We start from the raw sequence: 26249 nt of genomic DNA, 5'->3' as shown, positions 1-26249 counted from the left end.
CTAAAAAGCAAAACTATTACCTTTCTTCAATATAATAAAAAAAAAAAAAGAAGAAAGTTATGTTCCTGTAATGCAACTTAGATTAGTGAGCTGTTGAGAAGCTTCTCACTACAGGGTATGTTGACTTCTTTTCTTATTCAGTGGTCTTTTGAACAAGACTGCATTTGGTAGATGGTTCCACATTCTTTCCATTACTTGAGTATCTTCCACAACTTACTTAAGAAATATGTAAAGTTACATAAGTTAACATTTTTCTTACAATATGAAATGTATTTATGATAAGTAATTGCTGTTTTTCTTTCACAGCAGTCATGATTAGCTGCTCTGAAATTAAGGGGATTTATTATATTGTTTTGGTGCACTTGATACTCCTTAAGAAATGTTGATGATGAGAGTTAATATCAAGGGACAGAGCTGACAGGAAAGATTGTTTCTTGTTTGCTAATAACTACAAACTATCTGTAATACTTTGTTCTGCATTTGAGTAGCTGCACTGTGAAAGTACTGGTAAAATTCATAAAAATAATACGTAGATGATATATGTACTTACTGGTAGTCTTCAAGAAGCAAAGTGGAAAATTATTGTTTCATTGAGGTTGGTTGTTTTTAATTAATTGTTGTGTTGCATTAGAGCAAAATGTTCAAAAATTCCCTAATGGAAAAAAGAAAACTCAACCTTTTTTGAAGTTGGTAAAAGTTATCAGACCAATTATTCATTTGTAGCCTCCACTTCGTTTTCTTGGAGGTGGGGAGCACATGGTTGACATTGGCAAGCAAACAAACGGAGTATGTGGTTAGTATGGAAAAAAAGCGGTTTATGGGGGGTGCTGCTTGAGGTGGAATGGGGAATGGTTTCAAAATAAAATTGGCTACCACAGTTGTCACTCGTTGCCACGAGTTTGCATAAATATATTCTTACATCAAAATTCTCTGCAAAATTCCTTCTTGGACAGTTTAACCTGTCTTCAGGAGCAGTTAATGCTGTGGTAAAGAACCAACATTTAAGACATCAGACAATCAGATATTCTAGAGTCTAGGACCAAAAATGCGGCTGCTCACCAGCCATGATTTCAAGCTGAGAATGGCTGCAGGAGTGGTGATGACACAAATTCTGCTCAGGTTGGGGGGTCTCCCTTGTCATTTAAACAGCCCAGGCAATGGCCTGGAGAGCTACTGAAATCAGTTAAGCTCGTGTTGCTGCAAGGATTTCTTCACCATCTCTTTGAAGGATGTGATCCACAGTTTACAGGTGTAGACAGCTGAGATGAAAAGGGATCTATAAGTGCAGAGTCATTTTTATTCAGTGCGCATTTCCAAGTGATTTCTGTATTAAAATGACTGAAAAAATAAAATAATAAAGTCAGATTTGTTTATTATTTTTATCTTGCAAAAGTAAATCAGATACTCTCTCTGAATGGTAAGTATCCTCATCTGGGATCAGATCCTGCCAAAATTTCTCTCATAGTTTCATGACGCAATAGTATGTTTGGGTAACTGTGCAGGTATTATAATAGAAACTCCGGTGTCTTTCTGTTTCTTTGCAAACTTAACCTAGTTGTGATTACATCTGATTCTTATTATACTGTGTATCTCTGTGGGTGTGAGTATGCACAGAGGCACATGCCCTCTTACCTTTTTTGGGAAAGAAAATGTATGAAGTACCTGAAAAGACAAAGATTTACATAGTGGGAAGTCTGTGTGGGAGTAGGAAGAGCATGAATTTAATAAGCCATGGAGGTTTTTCATAGTAAGTAATTAAAAATTATTGTTGTTTTTGAAAGACAAAGGCATTGGTCATGTAATGTTATGCTTTTAGCTGTTGATTCTTTTTTTTTGTTCAAATACTTAATCTGCTGGACTGTACAGATCTTTGCTGGGTCAGTATTCTAAAATCTTTCATCCAAATATTTATGCTTCTCTTTAATAGATATCATGTTTGTTTATATATAATAGACTTTTGTCTGTTGTGTGGTTAAAAAGTACTTATTTGTTCATTTGCATAATTGTAAATTAATCTTATTTAGAAAAGCTGTAAGGAATCATTAATTTTTATTGCTGGATTTTTTTTCCAATAACGAACCTCATCACAATACAGGCTACTGATTCTCCTCTGTCTCGTGTTCATTGTAGAAAAGACAGAGCTATTTTTAACATTTCCACAGTCTAGATAGTTGATTCTTCGTTCTGTGTGGTTTGGAGCTGAATCTGTAGAGCCTTTCATAATCATATCTTTTTTTTTTTTAATCATTTGTTTGAATTTGATCACTGTAGCTGATTCCATGCATTGATAATGAAGGCTTGGGTTGCCTGTTTCTCAGCATAAATTCACCTCAGACTTCTACTTTGACAGTGCTCTGTGTTTCGGTACGCATGGAGATACAGAACTGAAATTGCTTTGCTTTCTTTACAAATGACTCAGAGTGTGCTTGTCCTTCCCTAAAATGTTGCCAGCGTGTGAAGGATTTTCAATGAGCAATGCAATAAGCCGGCATCTGGGAAGGTTTGAGGCTGCACTGGTATAACAGTGTACTGTCACACAGATGATCAGGGCTGGAGCCAAGTCTCTGTAGCACCGTAGATCATATTGGTCACATACTGGAAGTTTTGTTTATGTAACTTGGTTGCTGTTTAAGCTGCTTGAATAGCATTGCCATAATGTGGAGTGGACTTCCCAGTAGAGGTGAGCATGATTTTTATTATTAAACTTCACTGAATTGCTTTGTGATATGATATTAAGAGTGGATGCTTACGTGTTTGGCATTATCTCTGTGTGCATGTCATTTGTGTTTTAGTTATTCTAGTGGAAAGGATAAGAAAAATGGCAAGGCATATAATGCATATTTTTATTCTCCTCTTATTTCAATATTAAAAGTAACTCTAAATATATAGCAAGCTCCCTCTCCTTGCTTGCTGTTTGCAGAGGGCATCTTTCCAGTAGGTGACTTCCTATGCATTTTAAATGTTTTTGGAACATGTCAGTGATGCTGTATTATTGTTATAGAAAGAAGCTAATTAGCAGTGTGACTGAATACCTCTTACCAGAGCTTGCTTTCTGGCTTGTTAAATCTCAAATTATAGTTATAATGATATGTAAAACACGAGAGCTGTCGGATTCTCCAGATAAACTAAGAAAGTAAAGAATGAAATAAATTGTATACTGGATTTGACATCTTGCGTATGTCTGTCATTGTTAATATTAAAAGTTATGACCTGTCATGCCCAGAATAGATTCCAGTAATTCATTTGCACTGAGAAGTTGCTTTGAGAAGGGTATAAAATTACTGTCGCTTCTCCCTAACCAGTTAAATTTGAGATTAAGTGCAGTAAGTTTTATTTAAGGGAACAGATAGTGTGCTAAAGGTAGCCCGTGAAGTTCTAGTAGTAAATCTTTAAGCTCGAAAGAAGCATTATCGTAAACTAAATAGACTTTGTACCTATGTGTTTAAAAAAAAAAAGAAGTTTTTTATTGAGAATTTCACCTATAGCAGAACACAAAAAATTAGTTCCACTGAGTTACTTATTAAGCATTGCTGTTCTGCTAATATGTTTAGTTTGTGGTGAGACCTGCTATGATTATATTTGTGTTTGCTGATAGTAATTTTTTTAATAGAAGAAGGAAAGATGCTGAAAAATATTTATTAAAATGTTTTTCTTGCTTGCTATAGAAATGTGTATGCTTACTATGTAAAGACTGTTGTGGTTTGTTTTTTTATGAGGAACTAGGACAGCTCATGCGTTTTCCTGCTAAATATATTTATGAGGCAGCTGTTTTATAGCTTTCAGCTCTAAAGTTATAGATAAGTGTGTATTTGTTTGACAGAAGATTCGAGAATTTCCATTTACTGCCAGTACATGTAAAGCTTGGCTAAGCAGACTGCATCAGGAGCACACACCATTTGTATTAGCCAATCTGTCTTTGCAAGTCCCAGGGCCACTATCTTGCTAGAAGCCACTGTGTGCTTTTGAAAGCATGAAATTAGTTTTATACTGAGCACATGGTCTCTCATTTAGCAGTTCTTTTTATGGTAATGGTCAATTTATGGTTCAGTGCCAGAATTTTGGTGTTCTGTCAAAGCTGATAGCTTCTGCTAAGGTGTTTGTTGGAGATAAAAACAAACAAACAAAACCTAAAACAACACCCCCCACCCCCCAAAAAAACCAACAAAAATGCGGTTTGTGGTGGGGATCTAGGGAAACCCTAAAAAAGGAAAATTCTCCCCAATGACCTAAACTACTCACATTTCTGATAGCATTTTGGAGTTATTTTGTTGTAGTCTTTCAGATAACATTTGTAAGCATACGTTTGTCATTCATGACATAAAATTATTAAATTCATTGTCACCTTCTTACACTTCATACAGAGTTTTATAATCACTTTGCAATAAGCTTTTTTTCATTACATGGAAAATTACTATCCCTTGATGCTAATTTGCTCTGCTTATTTAATGATCAAGGACAAAATACACTTGAAAAATGTATATGAAGCACCCTAAACATTCAGGAGAGACGCTTTTTAGAAAGCAACTGTAGAACATGTTACAGACTTCGCTCTTTCTTTGGAAATTAGTAGGAGTCAAAATAAGTTGTTATTAAATACCTTTTTAAAACCTTTAATACATGTAATTCATAAATTGATGAGCGAACTTCTTTTACCTGTGTTTCATTCTTGGAAGAGGGCATTCTAACTCTGTCAGATTGCTAACTGTTCCCTCACTAGGAGCTACCCTTAGTGAAAGATTAAGGTGGTTAACGTCGTGCACTATTAGGCTTCACTTGGGTTTCTTTGTCCAGCTTACATTAATCACTCTTGTATATTAGGTAATTTTAAGTTGCACTCCATAATTCTGACTTGATCCTGCAATAAGCATTTTTTTTATGATACAATATTTGCTTCTTTGCTAAGTTCTGTCTGCAAGGGGCAAAATTTGACTTTACAGTTTGTGTGGAAGATGTGGTGGGCTCTACAACTGGTAATGTTTCTTCTCTGAGTGCTGAGCAGAGATCCTGATCAGCTACTGATATGCCTTCCTGGGAAAGAAGCAGCTGGAGGCCATAGCTTCCAGAAGCTTACTTAAGAAGTAAACTTAAGCTGGTGTACCAATTTTTTATTATTCCATCATCACGGAGGAGGAAGAGAAGTAGAAGCTATGGAGAATACTGCTCTTTGTCAAAGACGCTTGGAAGGCACAGCAGAGTATCACTTCAACAAAGCTCCTTTCTCAAAGCCATGTTGTTTGGATCATCCTGTAGTCACGAAATAGATTCAGACTGACAGCTTGTTTTTTATACAGCTTTAAAAAAGAACGATTGCTGTCATTTTAGGACCTTTGAATAAATTTGCTTGCTATTCTTCAGCGTGTGTTTAAAGGCTACCAGGCAGACAATACTGTAACGAACATTTGGAAAACAATGTGTGACATGTCACTACCATGACATGTAAAACTTGTTTTATTTCTTTAAGTGCTTGAGCTAGAATGCCTTTCCTTCTCTTTATATTCTTTTGGGGATTCTTCTTATCCATGTTTTTTATCACCATAAATATAAGCTTGTCACATTTCAAGCTGGCTAGTTCTTTGTTCCAAGACGTTGTTGTTTGTAAGGCGCTTTCAGCTTCAAAGATCTTGCATCCTCTTCCAAGTGTCTTTATTGCTGCATATTTCCCCTCCTGCCGTTTCACATTGGTAGGTAAAGTGAGAAGCAAGATCTCGTGTGCTAGTTACACTGGGCAAAACTACTTTGCTTCCTGGTAGGGAGCTCTACTGTTTCAAGAGCCATTTCTATATCAGATTGCCAATTATCACATGGCACCATAATTTTAATTTCTTCTCCTTTAGAAGACATCAGTGTTAATGTATGGTGATCTTTTGCAGTTTGAGAGCATTCGGGGGATAGCAGCTTCACTACTGCAAGGTTACTTAGAAGGAGATTCTGAAGGAGAAGAGGATACTGTAAGCTAAAAGGAAAAAATGATTGAGGAAGTGGTATGGGGTTGTGAGCAATTCCATGTTGATCACTTGACTTTAGGACCCAAGTCTAGCCAAGCTCTTCATGGAAATCTTGAATTTGCTTTTTTTAGTGAAGGTCACTGATGATTCTTGCCAGAGGAGCAGAGTAAACTGAGAACTGTAGTTCACTGTGGCAGCCCTGTTGAAGCCCTACTGCTGAAGCTGGAGTTTATATATGTTTTTCCCTGTCTATAGGCTAAAGAGCCAGAGATGTTCTGGAGGTCTCACCCAGAATGTTCAGCCAAGAAATGGTGTGTTTTTGCATATGCTTTCTGTTCTGTTGGATTCTGAGCAGTGCTCATAACATGTTTTTGAAGGGAAAATGAACTGAGTAACTTCCCTCTTTCACATATGCTTTTTGTTCCTGTAAGGATGATTTTTTTTTTTTTTTTGGAAGTGAGGAAAGGAGGGTACTTTTTGATCTGTACGGGTGTAAGGAAAGTGCTTTTGTATTGACACCAGCAATTAGGGTAGATGAGAGGCTAAACTCCTTAGCCTTGGGTAGGTCCAAGACCTACCCTGGAAAAGCTTTTTGTCTGTGATTGAGCAGTGCAAATCTCAGGAGGAGATGAGGAAGTCTCTTTAATGCTCTGTGAAGAGAGAAATACAGCTTCTTTAAGGACTGAGATTTTCAAATTCATATAGTGTGTTATAGGAGCTACCTGAGGGAAAGGATATGACTGTGAAAGCTCAGTGGGCAAAACTTTTTCTGGTAGGCAACTTGTGAAAGTGTCAGACTTTTGACTGCACAAGAATTTGTGGTGTGGTGTGTTTGGTGATACCATTTGTTAGTGTATGTGGTTGCTCTGGATGGTGTGTGAGATCGGTGTTCAAATCACCTGTGTTCAGGTGATTAAAGGATGTTTCCAGGTCTAGGGACTTCTGAGGTTATTGTGGTGTGTTCTTTTTTGGATTTTTTGTTTGTTTTGTTAGCTGTTCACTTGGGTAATATTTATATTTTACTGAGCTAGAAGAAGAGACAGAGAGAGCAGGTCCTTAGTATGCTGGTTTCCCTTTTGTTCTCTTCAAGCGTTCTGTAATGACATAATTAAAAGTCAGAACATATCAGCTGGAAGTGGAGAGAGAAAGGGGAGGGAAGAAATCCATGAAGGAAGTTCTTATAATTGTCTGTCTTTCTGCTCAAACTGGATTCAGAATTTTCACATATGTGCAATCTCCTCTCGCTCAGCCTAGGGCGTTTGCAATGATGACATCCTGAAATGTTTTGTTTCATAATAGTAGAATGAAACCATAGTTCTGGGACTGAGCATTTAAATGAGAACAGAAAAGGAGGCTTTTTTTAATCAGCAGAACACACTTAAATGGAACATGGAGAAAATAAAGAGGTGAGGAAGATTTCTAGGCTTTAGAGTGGCACATCTGGATAAAGAGTCACAGAAATCACTTCATCAAGAAAAAGCAGACTAGTTGGAAAGAATTGAAGTTTATTGTTAGGAATTGCAATTAGTGTATTGTGGCCAGCTTTGTTAGCGGTACCATTGAAGCCTGATATGTCTCTAGTAAGGTTCTGAATAGTAAAAATCCATGCTCTGCCAAGTAATCATTGTAGCAACCTCTTTTTAAGGAAATATAAATAGCACTTGGCACCTGTGTACCCAGGTTACTTCTGAAACTAAGATTTAAGCTTTTTCAGTTGCTTTGGCTGGTGAGCAGGGCACAGGCTTTTGGAAAAGCCAAAGCTGGAACACCAGAAGTTTATTTGCTGGGGATTAAATGATCATGAAAACATCCTCAGGGTTTTTGTAGACGTGATTATAAAGAATGCTTATATGAAAGTGATGTAGTACCAGATTTTTTGTTAATAACTATTGACAGAAACAAGGAAAAATCCAGCAGATACAAGTAAAAATATTGTTGTCCCTTCTTCATTTTGTTTGTCATTTGCAAACACTTGCTCATTTTAATAATTTATCCTCTCTAACAAGTATTTCTCCTTTGAGGGAATTTTTTTTTTTCCCTTTTCCTCCTTCCTCAAAACAAACAAGTCAAATGACTTTGTTTTAGAGATTACTTCAGGTTACCTTTGCTGGAAAAAAATATTTGAGTTGACATTGTTCTCTTAATTGTGTACTAGACTTCTACTCTGAAAGTTATTGTTATTGCATGGTATCTATGCCATTCGTATTCTTCTGTAGGTAATGTTTCTCAGTTGGATAATCAGTGAAACTTAAAATCCAAATCAATAAAGTAATAATTTACCAGCAGCTAATGAATTAAGTCTGTAATCTAGTTATGCATTGTAAGGAAATACTTACCCATGAATATCTGGGTGACAAAGCTATTTACTTAAAATACTTTATAAATTCCCAAATTTTGGAAGATTTTTGTTGCAGATAGTCAGTGTTTGGTACTTAAAGTGTTTCATATTGTTCACTAACAGTTGTTCAGTTAAGAGGCAGAAACAGCCTGTTGCTCGATAAGTATATCAGGATACCCACTAGCAAAGAAGTGGTAAAAATGAGAAAAGTGTGACTTACAGAATGATTAGTTTGAAATATGTATCCAAACTATTAAGTAATTATGAAAAAAAAATCTTTGAATTGATATAATTTCATATGTGATTTGCTAAGTACGTCTATATATTGTAGTTTTTAAGCTATAAACAGATATTGGATTTGTAAACATTTGTCAAATAGTTTGACCAGCTTTTACCCAAAACTGTCCTGTTGTTCACAGTGAGCTATTGCAAGAATGGATAAAAGCCGCTGGGGATTTCCATGTTCTGCAGGTGCTCTGGAACCTAAACACGTGGCTTCTCCTCCTCCTCCTTCTGTCTTTCATGCACATGCTCACTTGTTGGAAAGATGTTAATGGGGTTGGTGGTGAATAGGGACAGATTTGGGCTAGAGCTTAAGTATGATGTACCAATTAACTCAAGAAGTAAATTAAAATGAGAGAAAGGAATTTGTGAGAGCAGAAGGCATTGCTGCATCCTGATGCATGAACTGAAACAGCAACATGGCTGGAGTCAGGGTGTTCCAGACTTCTCAAAGGCCAGCTACCCTTACACGTCCGTTTTATTTGAGACTTCAGTGATGATTATTCATGCACCTAAGGTTAAACGTTTGTGTAAGTGTTCACAGATTGTTAGGTATGGTTTGTGAATAGGCGTTTGAATTAGAGCAGAAGTAAATATAGCTTCTGGCCATTGAAAATCCCGTCTTAGAAAAGGTTGCAGTAAGAAGTAACACATGATATTTTGGGGGATAGGCCTAAAGAAATACTAATTGAGGATAGGCCCACTGGATTTTGATTTTTTGTTCTGTTTTTCACTTTCTGGCTGCTAGTTTGATCAGTTCCCTTATTTTCCTGCCTGCAGAAAATGAAGGTAATGCAAGGTGCGCAGCAGTGCAGTACTCTGCCCCAGAAGGTGGGGGATGCTGGAGCATCCCAGGGTTTTGCCCCCATCAACTGTGCTTGTAAACTGGAAGTGAAGTTGATCACAGCTGAAGAGGCAAATGACTAGATAGTGTGAATTCTGTGGTGTATTTTGGAGGTTTTGTTTTGGTTTTTAGTTTAAAATTTTTTTTTTTTAAAACCAGGAAACCTTCTTGTTGAGAAAATTTGTTTTGAGGAAGTGCACAATTCATCAGAAAAATAATTCTGAAGAAATGCACGAACGTTTTAATTTTTTAAGTATTTTGTGTTGCTTTATATTTTTATAGGAAGAGACTAGTATTTGAATAAATATGGTGTACTTCACCTTTTTATCTGTGTTTAGAAACACAATTTAGTATACCAAACTGTTTTTTACCGTCAGAAGTCTATTTTATGCATAATAGGCATGTTATTAGATAAAGTAAAATTCAAAAGGTTAAAAATAGCTTTATAAATAATATTTTTGTCAGATGATTTAATTTGTATTACCATTGTTTCAAGTAAAACTTCCAGCTACCTTTACTGAAGCCTCTCTTGAAGAGAAGCTTTGTTGAGTTCTTTAATTGTTGATGGTAGGTTTCTTCGGGTGGTGGTCTTTCATATACAAGAAATAAAGGGCTGTTAATTTAGTGAATAGCAAGCACCACTGAAATTTAAAGACCTATTTGAAATTGAAGTTTTATATTTCAATCGCATTTTATGTCAAGACTTCAATGGCAGAAGGAAAGAGCAGGTTTTAGTGGATAATGATCCCGTCTGTTGCACATTATTGCACTGGACATCTACCCTGGCAAAGACAGGCCATGTTTACAATCATAACGTGCTTATTTTTTGCTTAAGTTCTTGGGAGGTCATGGAATGGCAGACACATACTTTCTGTCTTAAACTACATGCACTTATTTTTCCATCTCTTTACAGTTTTGCTTCGGAAATATTTGTTATGACTATCCAGAATTGAAGTCAGTCGATGAATTGGGCAAATAAAGCTATCTATACTTCTAAAGTATTTCTACTTCGTACTGCTTTCCTCATTTGAAAACCTGGGGTTGCTTTGATAGATAGTGAGCACGCTACCCTGGTTGCTTCAAGTCTTCCCTTTGCAAGGTTGATGCAATGCATCAAAGTTACTTTAACTGCTTTAAATAACTAAGAAGAATCCTAATCACAGAAATTGTCATGCATTAATTGAATAACTACAGAGTGGAGAGCAGGAATGTGTTCCTTCTGCTGGCTGCTGATTAGCAGGCTGTTGGAGTGCTCGGAGTCTTGTCCATCCTGACAAGGGGTTATCGTTCTCAGAACCGACAGCTGTGCACTACGCAGAAGGGAGCTGATCCAGCCCCTCTGAAAGAGGACGTGCTTCGTTTGTTCAACAGCGATCCCTCTGCTGGAAAAACATGAGGGGTTTAGAAAGACTGGATGAGGTGCCCACGTATGAGAGGGGGAGCATGCATAGAATCTGGGTGAAAAAATGGCAATTTTTATTCTGTCTTGAGTGGTCAAAAACGTGTAGCTAGAAATTATATATCCTAAAATGTGTCAAAATACAGCTTTTAGTAGGTAGTTCAATGGTGATAATCTGCAAGAAACTGATATGCTACTGTAAATACACTACCTATCCTGAAATTGAAATCCCTTTACTCACTATATTATTTTCTAGGCCATCTATTGCATGAACATGTTGTTTATTGCCTACCTTTAATAGAGTTCTAGGGTCAGTAGAAATTGTATTGCAAACTCAAGGTTTCAGGTGTTACAGAGTTGTTAGAGCAACGACCAGTAACAGTGCAGACCTGCAATGGAGGACTCTGAGGAACCACAATCTTGTAGAAATTGTCTCTCTTCTTTTTTTTTTAAAAAAAAAAAATCTTTTTTTTTTCTTTGATCTTGTTGCTGAACGTTAGTGGAACATGACCATGCTGTCATGGTGTGGAGCAACCAGCTGCCAGAGTGAAGTGAAGTCTGAAGGGACATCTACCAATTAACTGAAAATAATGAGAAAAATCTTTTTGTTACAGCAATCAAAGCAAACTTGTTACCAAGAAATTTGGAAGTCAACAAATTTGTAAGCCATGTATGGTCTAGCCTGACTCTTCTGGTATAAACAAAACCAGAATCAGTGCATCCACTGGGGCTCATAGACTCTGAGGACCAAAGGAATCACTGAGTCTTATCTGCTGTACAATACCAGACAAAATAATCTCAAGCATTAATTCCTTCAGTAGAAGAAATTGCTTTCCCTAACATGCCAGTGCTTGCTGTTAAGTCCAATGAATCTGCAATTGAACTGGAACACATTATTTAGAGACACATCCAAGTTCAATTTAAGGACTTCAGAATGTGATGAATTTACTTGTTATACTGTCAAATTGTTTAAATAAGCCCTTACCTTTGCAGTTACGAACTGCATCTTGCTGCCAATTTGAATTTTCTAATTATGAGCCAGGTGGTGTCTTTTCTTCCCTACTATTAAAGAACCCCTATTATTAGATACATTCTCCTTTTAAAATGGCAAGGTAGCTTGATTTAAAGCCCAGCACTGTTTGTATTAAGTGTGCAATTACAAACACAGATCATGTAACATCTGGAAAGAGTATGTATTACTTTTTTCTTTTAATAACATGTTTCGCATCAGTGGTCTCAGTGACTCTCCATCACTGAATCAGAATGACAACTTTGCCTCCACGATAGTGAACTGGTGGGTCCTGGTTTTTAAAGTCTCCACAACGTACTCTTAACAGTAACAAATACTCTTTCAGCCAGAACCAAGTTCATAAAGCTCTCTTTCTTAGCATCAAGTTAGGAGCATGATACCAATACTTCTCAAGATTTTTCTGGATTTTTGCTGTCTTTTCCTCTCCTCCAGTTAGTTTTCAGCTGGCAGGATCAAGCTTTTCTCAGTGAGCTCTTGTGAAAGAACAGTTGTTTTCCAGGTCAAATCCCTTGCTTATGGAATACACTGCTTGTTTTGCTCTTCTGTAGAGGTTGGCCTCTGTTTCTAAAACTGTACATTAAATACTGAGGGGCAGCTATGCAGCAGCTATATGTCCACTTCTTGATACCATGTGCAATGACCTTTGTCACCCAAACTTATTTTACTGATTGTTTCTGTATTTATCTAAAGCATACCTTCAGTGAAGACTCACAAAACAGGAAAGAGAGAATCTTCTGCCTATTTCCTAACCAGCTTGTAGAGACACTGCATATATGATTTACCTGACAAATGTTTTCTTACAGTTTTACCTGAAGTTTTGGAACTAAGAATGTCTGTAATCTAACAATGTTAATAATTTTGTTGAGTCTTTATCTTTTTTTGGTACACTAGTATTAGTACCTGACAGGCATACCCATTAGCCATTGTCTTTTTCCTACTTCATTGGGATTGTTTAGAGACAATATCATACTATTATCCTTGGGATGTCTTTAACTTCTTTGGAGCATGTCCCCAGCACCCACATCCCTCTATCTACAAAGACTTCTTTCTGTAGTTTGTGGTAAGAGTGGAAGCACAGCGTAAGCATGCTAATTTATTTGGATGACTAATTCCTTCCTGTTTTAGTTAAGGTAAAATTCTTACAGTTTAGTTGCAAAAAACTGTCTTGACAAGATGTCGCTGTTAACAGGCTTGCTCTTAAGCCTGTGAGTGTAATACATAATACTAATCTTTCTAATACCTTGCAAGCTGGTGTTCAGGATTTCTGACTCTAAAGAGTGTGCTGCCAGAATATGGCTTTTTTTTCCTGATACCAAACTGTCTCCCACAGAATTGAGTGTGAAAAACCTCTATGAATTTAAGTATTGCTTGGAATTTTTCTGCAATTTCTGTATCGCTTGCAAACTTGACCTTTATCTAAGCTCTTCTCACTTCTGCGTCATGATGACTTCTGATCCATATGTGTACCTGAATTCAGGATTTTGAGACTGCTGTCCATGAATAAATCAAAAAATATGTTGCAATTTTGTATTTTAAGAACTGAAAATCACAGCATGGTTTGAATTTAAAAAAGGAAGTTGTTTTGTAGCAGTATCTAAAGTGGAAACACTCAAACTAAAACAGAAGAAGAAGAGTTCTGCTCTTCTGCACATCGCTGAATGTCTGGGAAGGTTGGTCCCTCCTGAATTGCCTGCTTTTTTTTCCTGCTGTGTAAGCCCTCCATCTACTTCCCCCTACTGAAATTAAGTAGTTACCCTAGGGCGGTTACTTTTTTTTCTGAAATATCATCTTACACTCTTGTAGTCTAAATTGAAATTTTATGTAATCACATGGTAGTATTTTCTCCCCATCTCTTATATTTCTCTTTTAGTGTCAGAGTTTATAACTGATTTTTCTCTACAGTGAAGTAAAAATGTGGTGTGCTTTCCTGTGACTTATGTTCCTTTAGCTGCAGAATTAACATGTATAAAGTTGGGGTGTTTTTTTATAACTATTCAGGCCTTTTCTTCTTTTTTTTTTTTTTAACAACAAACCTAACGTTGCCTATTCTACTTCATGTTTCAGCTCTGAGAGTATCTGAGTATTTTGAAACACAGTTTTGGAAGTTGCTAGTAACTGCTGAACAAAAAGACTTCTTTTCTGGTAAATAAAACATTTAGAGAATCTGAGAAGTTGGAAGGAAAATATTTTCATCTAAGGTAGTGAGCTTGGCTTGGTTCCTCGAAAATGGCAACACACAGAAGTGTTTTTCCTCTTTTGTCATCCATCAGCCACATGTACATCTGAGGCTTCTGATCTTTGGCTTAAGCTACTGTTAAGTTTTCATTATAAATATGCCACCTACTGGAGCAAAAGGCCCATCAGCAAATATTTATTAATGTTATCTTCTCCCAGACACATTTGCATAGTAATTTCTTGCTAGATTCCTGTGCTTCTGGTTGTCAAATCTACACTGCTTCTTGTCAGCCTCACCATAGGGTGTGAAAATGGTAATAAGAATTGGAGAGGATGTGGAGCATGGAGGCTTAATAAAATGCCTTTAAAAAAAAAAAAAGATTGATGCAATGAATTATAATGAAAAATACCTGCCTGTCAATTAATGTCCAATAAGGGAATCTTACATACGTAGGAACTGTATGTCTTGATTTCAAGATGAAAAAAATCATGTAATTGTTCAATATAGCCTTGTAGCAAAAAGAAACCTTAAACAAGATTTTAGATTACACTGTGGTGTTTTGTTGCTGTGGTTTTCAAAAGAAATCTTCAGCCTTGTCTTGGCAAAGGACTAGTCATGATCATCTTTAAAATGAGAGGCATTTTGCTCAGAGCTTGTTGTCTTTTATGTTATAGTAATTAACTGAATGATTATTTGCATTGCAGGCATGTCTTAAGATCCACAGTTTTATTATGCTAGACTTGTACAGAATTATGGGAAAGACTTATCCCCAAAATTTTAAAATCTGCTTTGAAACATAATGCATGAAGACAGTAGAGCAAATCGGAAGAGAATGATCTAGAAACAATCTCTCTGCTAAAGTCAAGTGATTTTCTTGATGTTTCTCATGAAAACAAATGTTTGTTTTGGCAACACTTCATTATATCATAGAAGAAAAATGGCTAATGTATGAACAAGAACAAGCAGAACGGCTTCCTGAAGATTAATCTGTTTTGCTGCACATTAAATTCATGTGTTCCTGCAGGACAGTCTTTGGCTTGGGCAGGGTTGCTTTTTTTTTTTTTTAATGGGCTAAACACAATGTAGCTGATATGTTAATGACACAGCTATAAAAATTTGGTGGTTTTCCTTATATAAGTTGCTAGTTGTTTCTTTCCATGCCTTGCAAGTAAAACTCGGCCATGAGGGCATTTGGTTTTGAAAAGGAAGAATGAATCAATGAACCACCCTCAGAAAATGAGCATGCGTTCTAACAGGCTGTGAAGAATGAGATAGGAAGAGGTCAGAGACCTCCTAACTCCCTGTCTCAGGTTGTGATGCATGTTGCAGACACCCAGGTTTTCAGCAACCCAGTTCTAGGTCCTCAATGTTAAATGCAGAGACTCCAAATTTTATGCTTGCTGAATCTTAAACTTCTGTTACATTTCAATAGAAATATAAATATGCAAACGCATAAATTTGGAGGTTTTTAACACGGATTTGTACACTGCCTGTTCATTCTTTTCATCTGTCAAACGCTGTTAAACTATTTTTTGATCTGGAGATGTTGGATGGTGTTAAACATTTGGTCCATATATCACTGATAAATAGAACGTAAATATCTATGAGAGACTGTCAAGGAAGTTGGAATGACCGCTGATAGGCCTACATGGTACATCTGGGATGGCACAGTAATTGGAAGGAGCTAGTAGCAGGATGTTTTCCTTCAAGTCTGGCACCTATTTCTCCATGCTTAAGAGGGAAATTGAATTTCTTAGTCATAGGTATTTGTTGCATGAGTTCTCTTTTCAGTTGTTTATTTGATAATTGAATGGCTAATTTCATATTGCTGGGTGAAGGAAATTTAGCTTTGTTAATGTGTTTTCTGATGTGTGCAACTGAACCATTTCCAAAACATTCATTTTTTTAAAATATATTTTCTTGGCTTTATGTGTGTCAAATTTGTGAGCAAAAGCTTGCACATTCATTTTTTCAGTGCATGCCTCAGAAAAGGCATGTTGAAAGGCTGAATGAATTAATGGCTTTAAATTACTTGGAGATCCTTAAATGAAAGGTTTTACAGAAACATACTGATTCTGATTTTTATTTTCCCATTATGGAACTGTCTTTGTCTTAAGCCACTTCCTTGGAGAGAATAAGCTTTAGCGTTTTTTTTTTTCCTTCTCATGACTCACCTGGTTTTATGTTGAGCGGTCCTGCTTATGGAAAATATAAATGACTTCTTTTTCTTTGTTAGGCAACTGAGTGTAGTCGTCTACAGTTTTGTGAAACAGGCCAGGGTGTATGTCTGGCTTTGCTCCAGGTAGTGAGCACTTGGAGTGAGCTGGGGCAGTGCTTCAGGAAACATGCTGCTTGCAGGAACAGGGCTCACATTTCCATTGGCTGGAAAAGTAGGAACATCAGCTGGAGTCATTAACATCATTGTCTTTAGGGGTGCCTGTAGCTGATCTGCCTACTTTCCCAGAATGGGACGCTGGAGCCAGTAAATAAGGCAATAAAATATTTCACAGGTAATAAATCTCATACACCAAAAGAAAATCAGATTTAAGCAGTTCTAAGAAGTACACGGTTCTTTCAAATGTTAGGAGATTGAGGTCGTATAGAAAGGGCATGGATAAAGAAAAACTCTATTTTTATAGGAGGTGGTAAAGATTGTATCACAGGAAACTTCTGAAATGCTTTTAAACATTTCAATAATGAAAAAAACAGAACAGGGAAGTAAGTCCTAAGCAATGTCTGAAAGTGAAAAAACTTAAAGTACGTGAACGTAACTCAAGGAAATACCTGAGTGCAAGAACATATCCCAAGGAGATATTCAAAATAAGCAGAGTACACTATTACAGAACTGAAAAATAAAAAAATCAAGTTCTTCATGCAGTTTTATGGGCATGTGGAACTGATTCAAGGCCTATTTCTTCATAACTGGGCTTTCAAGGATAAAGAAATGACCTAATCTGTTATTAAAACCACTGTTCAAAGCATGATTTGATTTTTTAGAATGATTTGGTCATTAGTCTTTTCTTTAATGGGTTAAATCAGCAGCGTTTCAATTTACAAGCTTTTGTAAGGATATATATGCTTGTATGTAGTATACACACACGTGGAATTAAAAAATAACTAAAGGTAATTCCAGAGTACAAAACTGAGGTTGGTGGCGAAGTGCTATACTAGTTGTCTAAGCAGTGATAGATGATTTCAGTGAATTGCAATTAATTTAGATTTGTGTGTAATCATAATGAGAGCATAAATTATTTGGTTCTCATTTCAGTTTATTTCCTGTTATGCTTAAGCAGAGGAAATATGCTTGGGAATATGTGGAATTCAGGACTACAGAATCTAGCAAGAGTGGAAAAGACATGCTAGCTGAAGTCACTGAGAGATATGTAATACCTGGATGTCTTTCATAAAATATTGCAGCATCTTAATTACACGGCAAGCTTTTTGTAACATTAACATAAACTACTAAAAAATAAATCTTTCTGGAGAAACATCTGGAAGTGTTTTGAAAGTCAAAAGTTTAGGTCTTTGACTAACTCAAATAATGATGCTTTTCTAGGATAACCTCAAAATAAGCAGGTTTTTTCCCAATTGTATGTTGTAACCATAAGTAAAACTGCAGTTTTATTTGTCTGACAGCCAATAAGAATTGTTTGCTAGTTACTTTTCAGTTGTTGATATGTAAGCTAAACACGTGTGCATAAAATTATAATATGTTCTATTCATGATATTATGCGCTCCTTATCACTGTCATACCGAATGCCCTTAGAATTACTTTGAGATGTTTTGAGCATTTTTTGGGTGCAGTTCTTCCTTCCTGAGTACTGGAGGAAACTGCAAGGAAGGTTTTATGAAGTAAATGCGTAAAGGTATATGGTATATTTTAGTGTGTGTGGTGTGGGGGGCTTTAGGTGTAACAAATTTGAGTGTGTCTATGTCTTGCGCTTGTGGCATTGCGGTTGAGTTGTTTTATTTTTTTTTCCAGCCTAGTAACCTTTATGGCCCCCGTCAACCATTGAAGTCACTTACACTTTTGTCAGTTGAGAATGATGTCTTGGCTATGCTTGTCAGCATCTTGGAGGAGGTTCAGTTTCATATATGCCATTAGGAAAACTCCTTCCAGATAGTACTCCTTGTGGACGAAGATGGCTTTGACTGAAGGAGTGGATATCGTTGAGCATTTCCGTGGTGCCTTTATACTCTGAAAGACTAAGATGGTCCTTAGCTGCATTTGTAAAGGCAGTGACTGCCTTCCTTGTTTAGTATGTTAGATAAAGGCTTTTCTGCATCTCTTCAAGTGCAAGAGATTGCAGAGCTTCTCTCCTTATGTGAAATGACCTGTGTTTAGCTGATAACTCTGTTTTTTTCATGCTGCCAAATAAAACCTGTATCTCTATCCGCTGTCGTGAGTCGAACTTTCTACCTAGTTTGTTTTGAATAGGTATTTTAACATTCTGCATAGTTCACAAAAGCAAACTGATTTTTTCTTTTGTCTTCTCCAAATGTAGCAGTTAAGCACCATATTGCTGAAAATAGAAGCTAGGTAGGCTGATTTGCATCCGTGGCAGGTGTTGCTGTCTATTCCTCAAATGCTTTTTCTGGCGTGTCGTTAAGCTTTGCCCACCAATGGCTGTTTAAGGGTGTGCATGTGATTAGCACGCTGTGGTGGGGTTGCTGGTACTTAGTCTGTTTATTGGGAGTACTGCCATTCTAAGTTTATTAAAGATGAGCTGCTCTTGTTTACATAGCTTGTTTGTATTTTGAACATGTCCTGTATAGTTGCCTCCAGATATTCACGGTCCCTCAATTATCTTCTCAACTTAGCAACTGATCAAAGGAGAATTACCACTTGCAAAATTAGATCTGTGATAAAATGTTCCAGCGTAGCTGCGATCAAGTTGCCACTTCATGAAACCCAATCACTGAATCACTGAAACTGAATCACTCCATGTTTATCATACAGAAGTATTGTGCACGGCTAAGCTTTTACACAAGAACAAACGTTAGATTATGCTGACTGCCATCATTAATTAGTTTCTAAGTTCTGTCTCTCTAAGGTGGAGTTGCAAATCCATGTGTCTGCATTTCAGCCTCTGAAGTTTCTGAGAGGTTTGTAAAATTGCCTGTTGCCAAGCTGCTTTCTGCTGAGCACACCTCTGGGAAGGCTTCTGTGGCTCGCTTGCTTTATCCAGTAGGAGTCTTGAAACAGTTTCCACTGCAGAAACGTGTTCTTGATTTCCCCGTTCAAGATGGTAGTGTACAAAGAATTGAGTTGAAGAGCTTGAAACTTCTGCTTTTAGCCAGATTGGACTGTCTTCAAACACATGTAGAAAACATTAAGCTATCTTAGTGTATGAATATTAAATTGGCAGAAACCTGTATAATGTGAAATTATACATTATGGTTGAATTAGGTCCTGATTTTTGAGTCAATAGCTATATTCATTTGTGATAGACTACAGTGACTACTAATATGATAATCTTATCAGAGAAATATGATACCACAGGGCATGTTAGCTTACAATCTGTGTTTAAAAAAACCCTGTGTTTCTTGTGTAATAATATAAGCCTTTATTCATCTGTTAACATGCAATGCACTTATTTGGGTTTTTTCTAAAAACTGTACTTCAAGTTACTGTTGGGGTAAAAGAAGTATTCACTGAAAACCTTTTGAAGTGTCATATCAGCAATATGGATATTAAAATTAGCAAGGCCATGAAAACTCAAAGTAAACTTGTATGATACTTCATCCTATGCATAACAGCTTAATGGTTAAACAAAGTGGCATACACTTGGGTTTCAGCAAGGACTTAATCTGGCAAGGTGTTGAGTTTGCAATCCAACAGAGCACTGGAGAGCTTAATTTTAAGTTTTTAAGTAACTGTCTTCAAGATTTGTGATTAAACATGGGTTTCTCTTCAGTGACTCAAAGGCAGTAAAACCAGTGCAATGTCTTGTACCCTGGAGCTTCGCCACTTGTACCGGGTACCACTGGGGTGGTACATCAGAGCAAGGTCAAACACTGAAGCAAGTTCTGTGAGTGAAATGCAGTACTCCAGCTTTTATTGGCAAATCCTCAGTAAGGTGTGGAAAGTCTGGTGTGTTCAATGTGTCATTCTTGGAGACCGCTTGGAATTGGTGTAACTTTGTTCAGATTGTAGCACCCGCATCAGCCAGCTAATTCTCTTGATTTGTGAGCGGTTTTATGTATTTATTGCTTTGATAGACTACTTACATGTTTTTAAGTATGGCTCTGACTTGTGATTTTATTGAAACATGCTGCCATCAATAACTATATGAAGAGGTATTGATATGATTAAGCTCTACACTGTTGTTGGAGAATGACTTACTTTTAATGTGCTTCTAGATTCTGTCTATTTTCATTTACCAAAGCTGCTTAAATAAATAAAGGCTAAAGTAGTAGATTGAATTTCTACAGTAGTGTAGAAGATTTTGGGTTTTTAATACTTAATAAACCTTGACTTGTAGTAGTGTGTCTAAATGTATTGGCAGTACTACTCAAATTCACGCAATATTTTCTCTCTTCTTTAGTTACATACAAGTCTTGAAATTAATAATTGGTTTATAAACCTAAAGGCTTATTTATCCTAGCTGTATCCAATCTTATTGCATTGAATAATTTCAAAAGAAAGAATGGAACTTCAGTGCTGAATCACATTGATGTGAATGAAGTACGTAGCATTGCTGCATGCTTCTTTTATCATTGCACCTACGCAGATACACCAAAATCTACATACTGTGTGAGAAATGGTATTTGCACACTTTCTAGAATATTTCCTAATTATCCTCTTTTCTCAATAAATAGCATTCACATTTATTAAAAGTATACATTTCTTATAGTAACAGCTTTTTTTTTTCCCTCTTCCTTTGTACCCAGAACATTTTGTAAGGCTTTGAATCCGTGCAACGCTAGGTGCGTGTTTTTGGGGGGAATTTCATTTAGTTGCTGAACATTTGCAGGCGTTATGATTATGGTACCGAAATTTAACTCATTACTTCCGTAAGATATATGTAGTCAGTTAATATGTGGCTGATTAGAATTACATAGCATTTAGAAACTTACTTTGCTCTTATTCCTAAAAAAATCTATAACACATTAATCCAGATGAACCAAAAGGGAGCTAAAAGGTTCTGTATAGTACTAATCTACTTAATTGTCATCTGTGTATGTGCTACAAATATTAATAGGATATTTCCATGCATTTACCATATTTATAACTCTAAAACACTGAGATTTTCAGAAATCATAGGTTTGTCATTTTTCCCAGTCGGCATGTGTAATACATGCAAATCTTTCTGAATCAGAACAAATAGCTGAATTACTTCCATAATTATTTACAAAATAAATTTTGAAAACATAATCTTTTTATACTATTTCAGTGGTGTCCAAATGTGTTTTGGGGTGTTGTTCCCCTTGGAGTTGTTGCTGTTGAAAATCGGTTTCTTCCTGGATAAAACAAGAATGTTGCTTTTTATCACATTGTATACATTCCTATATAAATAAAATGTGAATTTATGCATATGCATTATGCTATGTTTTCATTTAAATTTCCAAAGATTATTAGTATACTTTTTGTGTAGCACATTTTCTGAATTCTTTTATGAGCACTTAAGTAAATGAGATTAAATTAAGCAGGCATTCCATTATTACAAGTTATGTGCTATTGAAAGGATGAGAGGAATCCTCAAAGTAAAGAAAACAACTTTGAGTTAAATAATGCAAAGTTTGTACATCTGGCTCTATCTGTCAGATTTTCCTCATTTTTTCCCCAAATTCCTAATTTTGGTATCTTATGTTCACGGCAGTAACTTCAGTATCCTGGTAAAAAAGCTGTGTGTCCTTTTGCCCTTTGGCAGTCAGGGTTGTGTTGGGGTAGGCTCCCCAGTGGTAGAAGGCACAAGGCAGTACTGATTTCCTGATTTACAGGGTGCTTTAAAACCAGGCTCAGGAAGTGTGGGATCACAGATAGAGGGAAGGAACATGGTTATAGGCCAAAATAAAGAAGCTTCTGTAGAAAATACCTGATGTTTATATAGCCCAGATATGTAGCGCTGTTGCTTTTTCACAAACTGTACAGTATAACTAGGTTAAATATTAATCCTCTCACGAACCATCTACCCAGCTACTAGGAGGTGAAAGTTTCTTTAAAATAACCCATTAAAAGGTTTATGATGGCAAGCAGGTGATGTTAGACAGAAATTTCCAGTGTCAGGGGTGGCATAAGGAGTGATCTGCTTGTGAGAAATGAATGAGTTGATGCTCACATTATCGGCGGAAGGATTGGCGAGGGGGGTAGAGAGACTGCTTTGCAAAGGCCCTTAAAAGTCACTGTTCAACATCTAAGCATAAGCTATGCTCGTGCTCCTCATTGTCTGATGAAAGCTCTCCCACCACTAGCTCATACATGCAAGTTTTGGTGGCGTCAGGGGTCCAGCCTCTCCTTCAGGCTGTGCAGTAGGCTTGTTGAGGAGAAGTCATCATTGGCTGCATTTCAAGAGAGTCCAATTTCTGCACTTGTTTAATGAATTGACATCAGACTTAATGTAGACTTTCATTCTGGCTTATAATGGTGGTTTTAACTATAATGTCCAGATGCTGTCTTCCATTATTTGAGCATTATTTTCCCATTCTCTTCAGCAAGCCGTGCATTACCCAGGCTTGGTTGGGATGTTGTGTTTACTGAGCAAGGCCTTACAGCAGTGCAGTCCCACCAGACGCAAGAAACGGTGCTATAGTCAAAACCAGAACATGGACACCTTACAAAGCAAACCATAAGTTAAATTGCAACCAGGGTAAATATTTGAATAAAAAGGAACCAGTGTGGAGAAGAATGTGCTGTAGAGACTTATTAGCTATATCTGAAGAGAGCCCAGAAGGACAATCCTATTGATTTTATTCTTATCTTGATGACCTTGTAGTTTGAGTTAATGGTTTCTAAACTCGACTGAAGAGTTTGCAGGACAGTCCTGTTTGTCTCCAGTCAAGAAAAAAGGACAGTAATGTAGAGCTGAAAAACAGACTTTTAAGATTTTGTTCATTCTCTAAATCTTTAATATTTAGTATTTTAATTTGCATGGGTGTAGAATTAATGAAAACATTGTATTCATATAATCTAGACGAGACTGAAATGTAGTTCATCTGTGTTAAATTATATATTTCTCTTAATGATCTGGAAGTCATCTGGAACTACAATAGATGTACTTACTTTTACCTAATAGAAATTCTTGATGAAACTGCATTTTTGAGGAGGGGAGGGAAAAAGGAGTGGGGTGTTATTGATCTAAAAGCCAGGCTGTTTCTCACTGTGGCATTCATGGTATGGCTTCTAAGGCAGAACACGTTTATGCATATCTGTTGATACATTTATCTAGCGAGGAAGCCGTTCTACTTTTGGGAAAGTAGGGCTGCAGAATCATCTGAGGGAATGATCTTCTGTGACAGATCATTAATTGATTTTAAAATTGTCATAGCTTCTGTAAATCCAGACATAAAAGCGAGTGTGAGCATTTCATGTAGCTAATGTTAAGATACATCCCATTTTTCAGTTCCCACATGGCATGCTGAACTTCACCTTCATACATAATGTGTTGTTAAAACTTGGATGCTGGGCGTTTTATAGATGAAGAGGTTGTTGCTCTTTTGTAAATGTTAACTATTAGAGCAGTCTGCATAAGATCAAGAGGCACTAAGGGATAACGTAATTGCAATTTTCCAAACAACTGTATCTGTTTCGAAATGAAGATTCACGATAAGAAAAAATAAGACAAAATAGATTTCATAGTTTCAGCATAATTAAGATTTTTGCCAGTGGCTTTTACGGGAAGACTTTTTAAAATATTTTACCCTTACTCCTTCAAAAGGTTTGATGTTAGATGAGCAGGATTTTAATTCAGCAGCTACTTCATTAAGCAAAAGCAGCTCTGATTCCCAAACTTGTAGCTGACAAAAAGAACCAGAGCTGTAATTACCATATTTAATTACCTCTTTTTTGGCTTTCCTGATGGAAAGCTTCTCAAGTCAATTGAGATGAGGGGAAATTATGTTAAAGCACAAAGTGTTTTGTTCTTATTAAAAAGTTGAGAAAAAAACAGAAACTACATAATAATATATAATTATATAAAATATAAAAAATATTAAAATTAGGCTTGAGCATTGTGCTTTATCTGTTATGGATTTAAATTATGTAAATATGTCTGCTCTTGGGAACTTACACATTAGTATCCTCTTCAGCAAGGCGGTTAAGCATGCTTAAGCATGTCCTCTGTTTTGTACAGGCAAGGAACAAAAATTTAAAAAATTAACAAACTTATAGAAGGTATAAAGGGGGCAAAAAAGCTTGTATTTTTACAATTATTTTTGTTTTAGTTCAAGTGAGCTTAATAACAACATGTAGAGGCTTCTATATAAAAAATCCATCTATTATGAGCAATGTTAAAGCTCCATTTTAATAATATTGACAAGTAAACACTTGACCTCTTACATGTTATTGTAGTAGAGATGTTTGAAAGAGTCTTATCAACCTCCACTTGGTTCATTTCTTGAAGATTCCTGAGCAGCAGGCTATGTCTGGATTTTAAGGTAGATTCTTGTATTAATTGGCTAGTCTTTCATTTCCTGAACTAGTATCATTTAGCACAACTTATTTTTATGCTTTTTTTTTCATTTAAGTGCTAGTGCTAGCTCTCATCTGCATAGAAAAGAGTTAAAACCCGTTGTAGAGGTCTTGGAGAATCGGCCGCCATTTTATTATGGTCTGTCTTGTCATGATGTTGCTTTATCTTAACATGTAACAGAGAGGAAGTGATTTAAGTAAAAACAGTAACTAATACTGCAATAATAAAGTTCACATGAGTAAGGTAGGGAAGAGGAAAGAACTTGTAGCAGAGTAATGTATTCTACTGAAAATTGGTAATAGCTTTATTCTGGAGAATTAATTTTTTTTCTGGATAAACGACATAAAAATGGGAGGTACAAGATGAGTAAAGGATTTGGGATTTGATCTTTCTGTTTGTAAAACTAACAAATAAATTTCATAATAAGACACTAGTCTTACATGAAATGGTAATGAGCTCATTTCCAGGCCAGTATTCACTCGTTATTCTTATCTGCTACAAAAATGCCTTCTCTGAGGAAGAGGAGGACAGAGCATGCAACGTTAGGTGCTATCACAGATAGTAATAATCCACAAGCACTTTCTCGTCAATATTATAATAATAAGAGAGAAAATAGAACCTGACAAACTATAGCAGGGGGTGGGGGGCATGTGTGTTTCCCCTCACATTTCAGCAACTGAAGTGAAGACATGAAATTGCCATTTCATGTTCACCTTTCCAAACCCTGATATTATGTGTAATTTTTTTATTTGAATATGGAAGTGGATTTCCTATGTCATTTTCACACTGGAGCTTCAGAAAATACATGGAGCAATAGAGGTCTTTAAAAAGCCTCTTAATTGGATCATTCTTGGAATTTTTATATTTTGAAAATTTTAAGTCACAATATTTCGAGTTGTGATCATTTAGTCATAAGAACAATAGTTTTTCCGTCTCTTAGGGTTCTATACAAAGAACAGACTCTTAATCATTTCACATAGTCTACAGGGATTTTGGCAGGTGGCTGTTAGCAGTATAGATGGCCACTTTCCCTTGTAGGTTGATTTAATGAGTATAGATTTCATGAGATTTCTTGATATCATTTTTATGCTCTAGAACTGTATGTTTAGATCTCCTATCTGTTACTAGATAAAACTGTTCATCTTCAATGGACTGTGCTATATATAGTGGCTGTGACTTGGAACTTGCTTAAGCAAGAAACACTGTACAAGCAGAATCGTGGAAATCATTATGGAGTTTCAATGGCCTTTTCGAAGAAGGGTGAACAAGAGATATAAGGTCTTTGATAATATCGTGTTATGTTAATTTGACATTCTTGTGATACTTTTTTTTCACTACATCGATTTTTTTTGTTATAAGTCTTTTGCCATCATCAGCATATATGTGTATACTTATAATCTTTATCACAACATATTCTTGCAAAACTGGTTAATCGTAGTATCGGAGAACAGCCCAGGTTGGAAGAGACATCGAAAGACCATCTGGTCCAAACTTTCATGGGAAGAGGAGCCTAGATGAGATTATCTAGCACCCTGTACAGTCGCATCTGGAAAACCTCCAGCGATACGGACTCCAATAACATCCCTGGGGAGGTTGTTCCAGTG

The 26249-nt window shown here is 36.4% G+C and overlaps 1 protein-coding gene across 1 annotated transcript in view; it reads left to right on the top strand.

The window, feature by feature from the left end:
* Positions 1-2164: 2164 nt before the first annotated feature.
* Positions 2165-26249, top strand: part of ZNF385B (zinc finger protein 385B) — a 136841-nt gene continuing 112756 nt past the window's right edge. Inside the window, exon 1 of the mRNA XM_075153357.1 lies at positions 2165-2680. Within this exon, the coding sequence (XP_075009458.1) occupies positions 2656-2680 (25 nt within the window). The 5' untranslated portion in view covers positions 2165-2655. The remainder of the gene's footprint in view (positions 2681-26249) is intronic.

Source organism: Calonectris borealis, chromosome 6, assembly GCF_964195595.1.
Source record: "Calonectris borealis chromosome 6, bCalBor7.hap1.2, whole genome shotgun sequence".
Lineage (NCBI taxonomy): Eukaryota > Metazoa > Chordata > Aves > Procellariiformes > Procellariidae > Calonectris > Calonectris borealis.
Note: the sequence above shows the minus strand (reverse complement) of the source record. Positions and strands in the feature narration are given on the sequence as shown.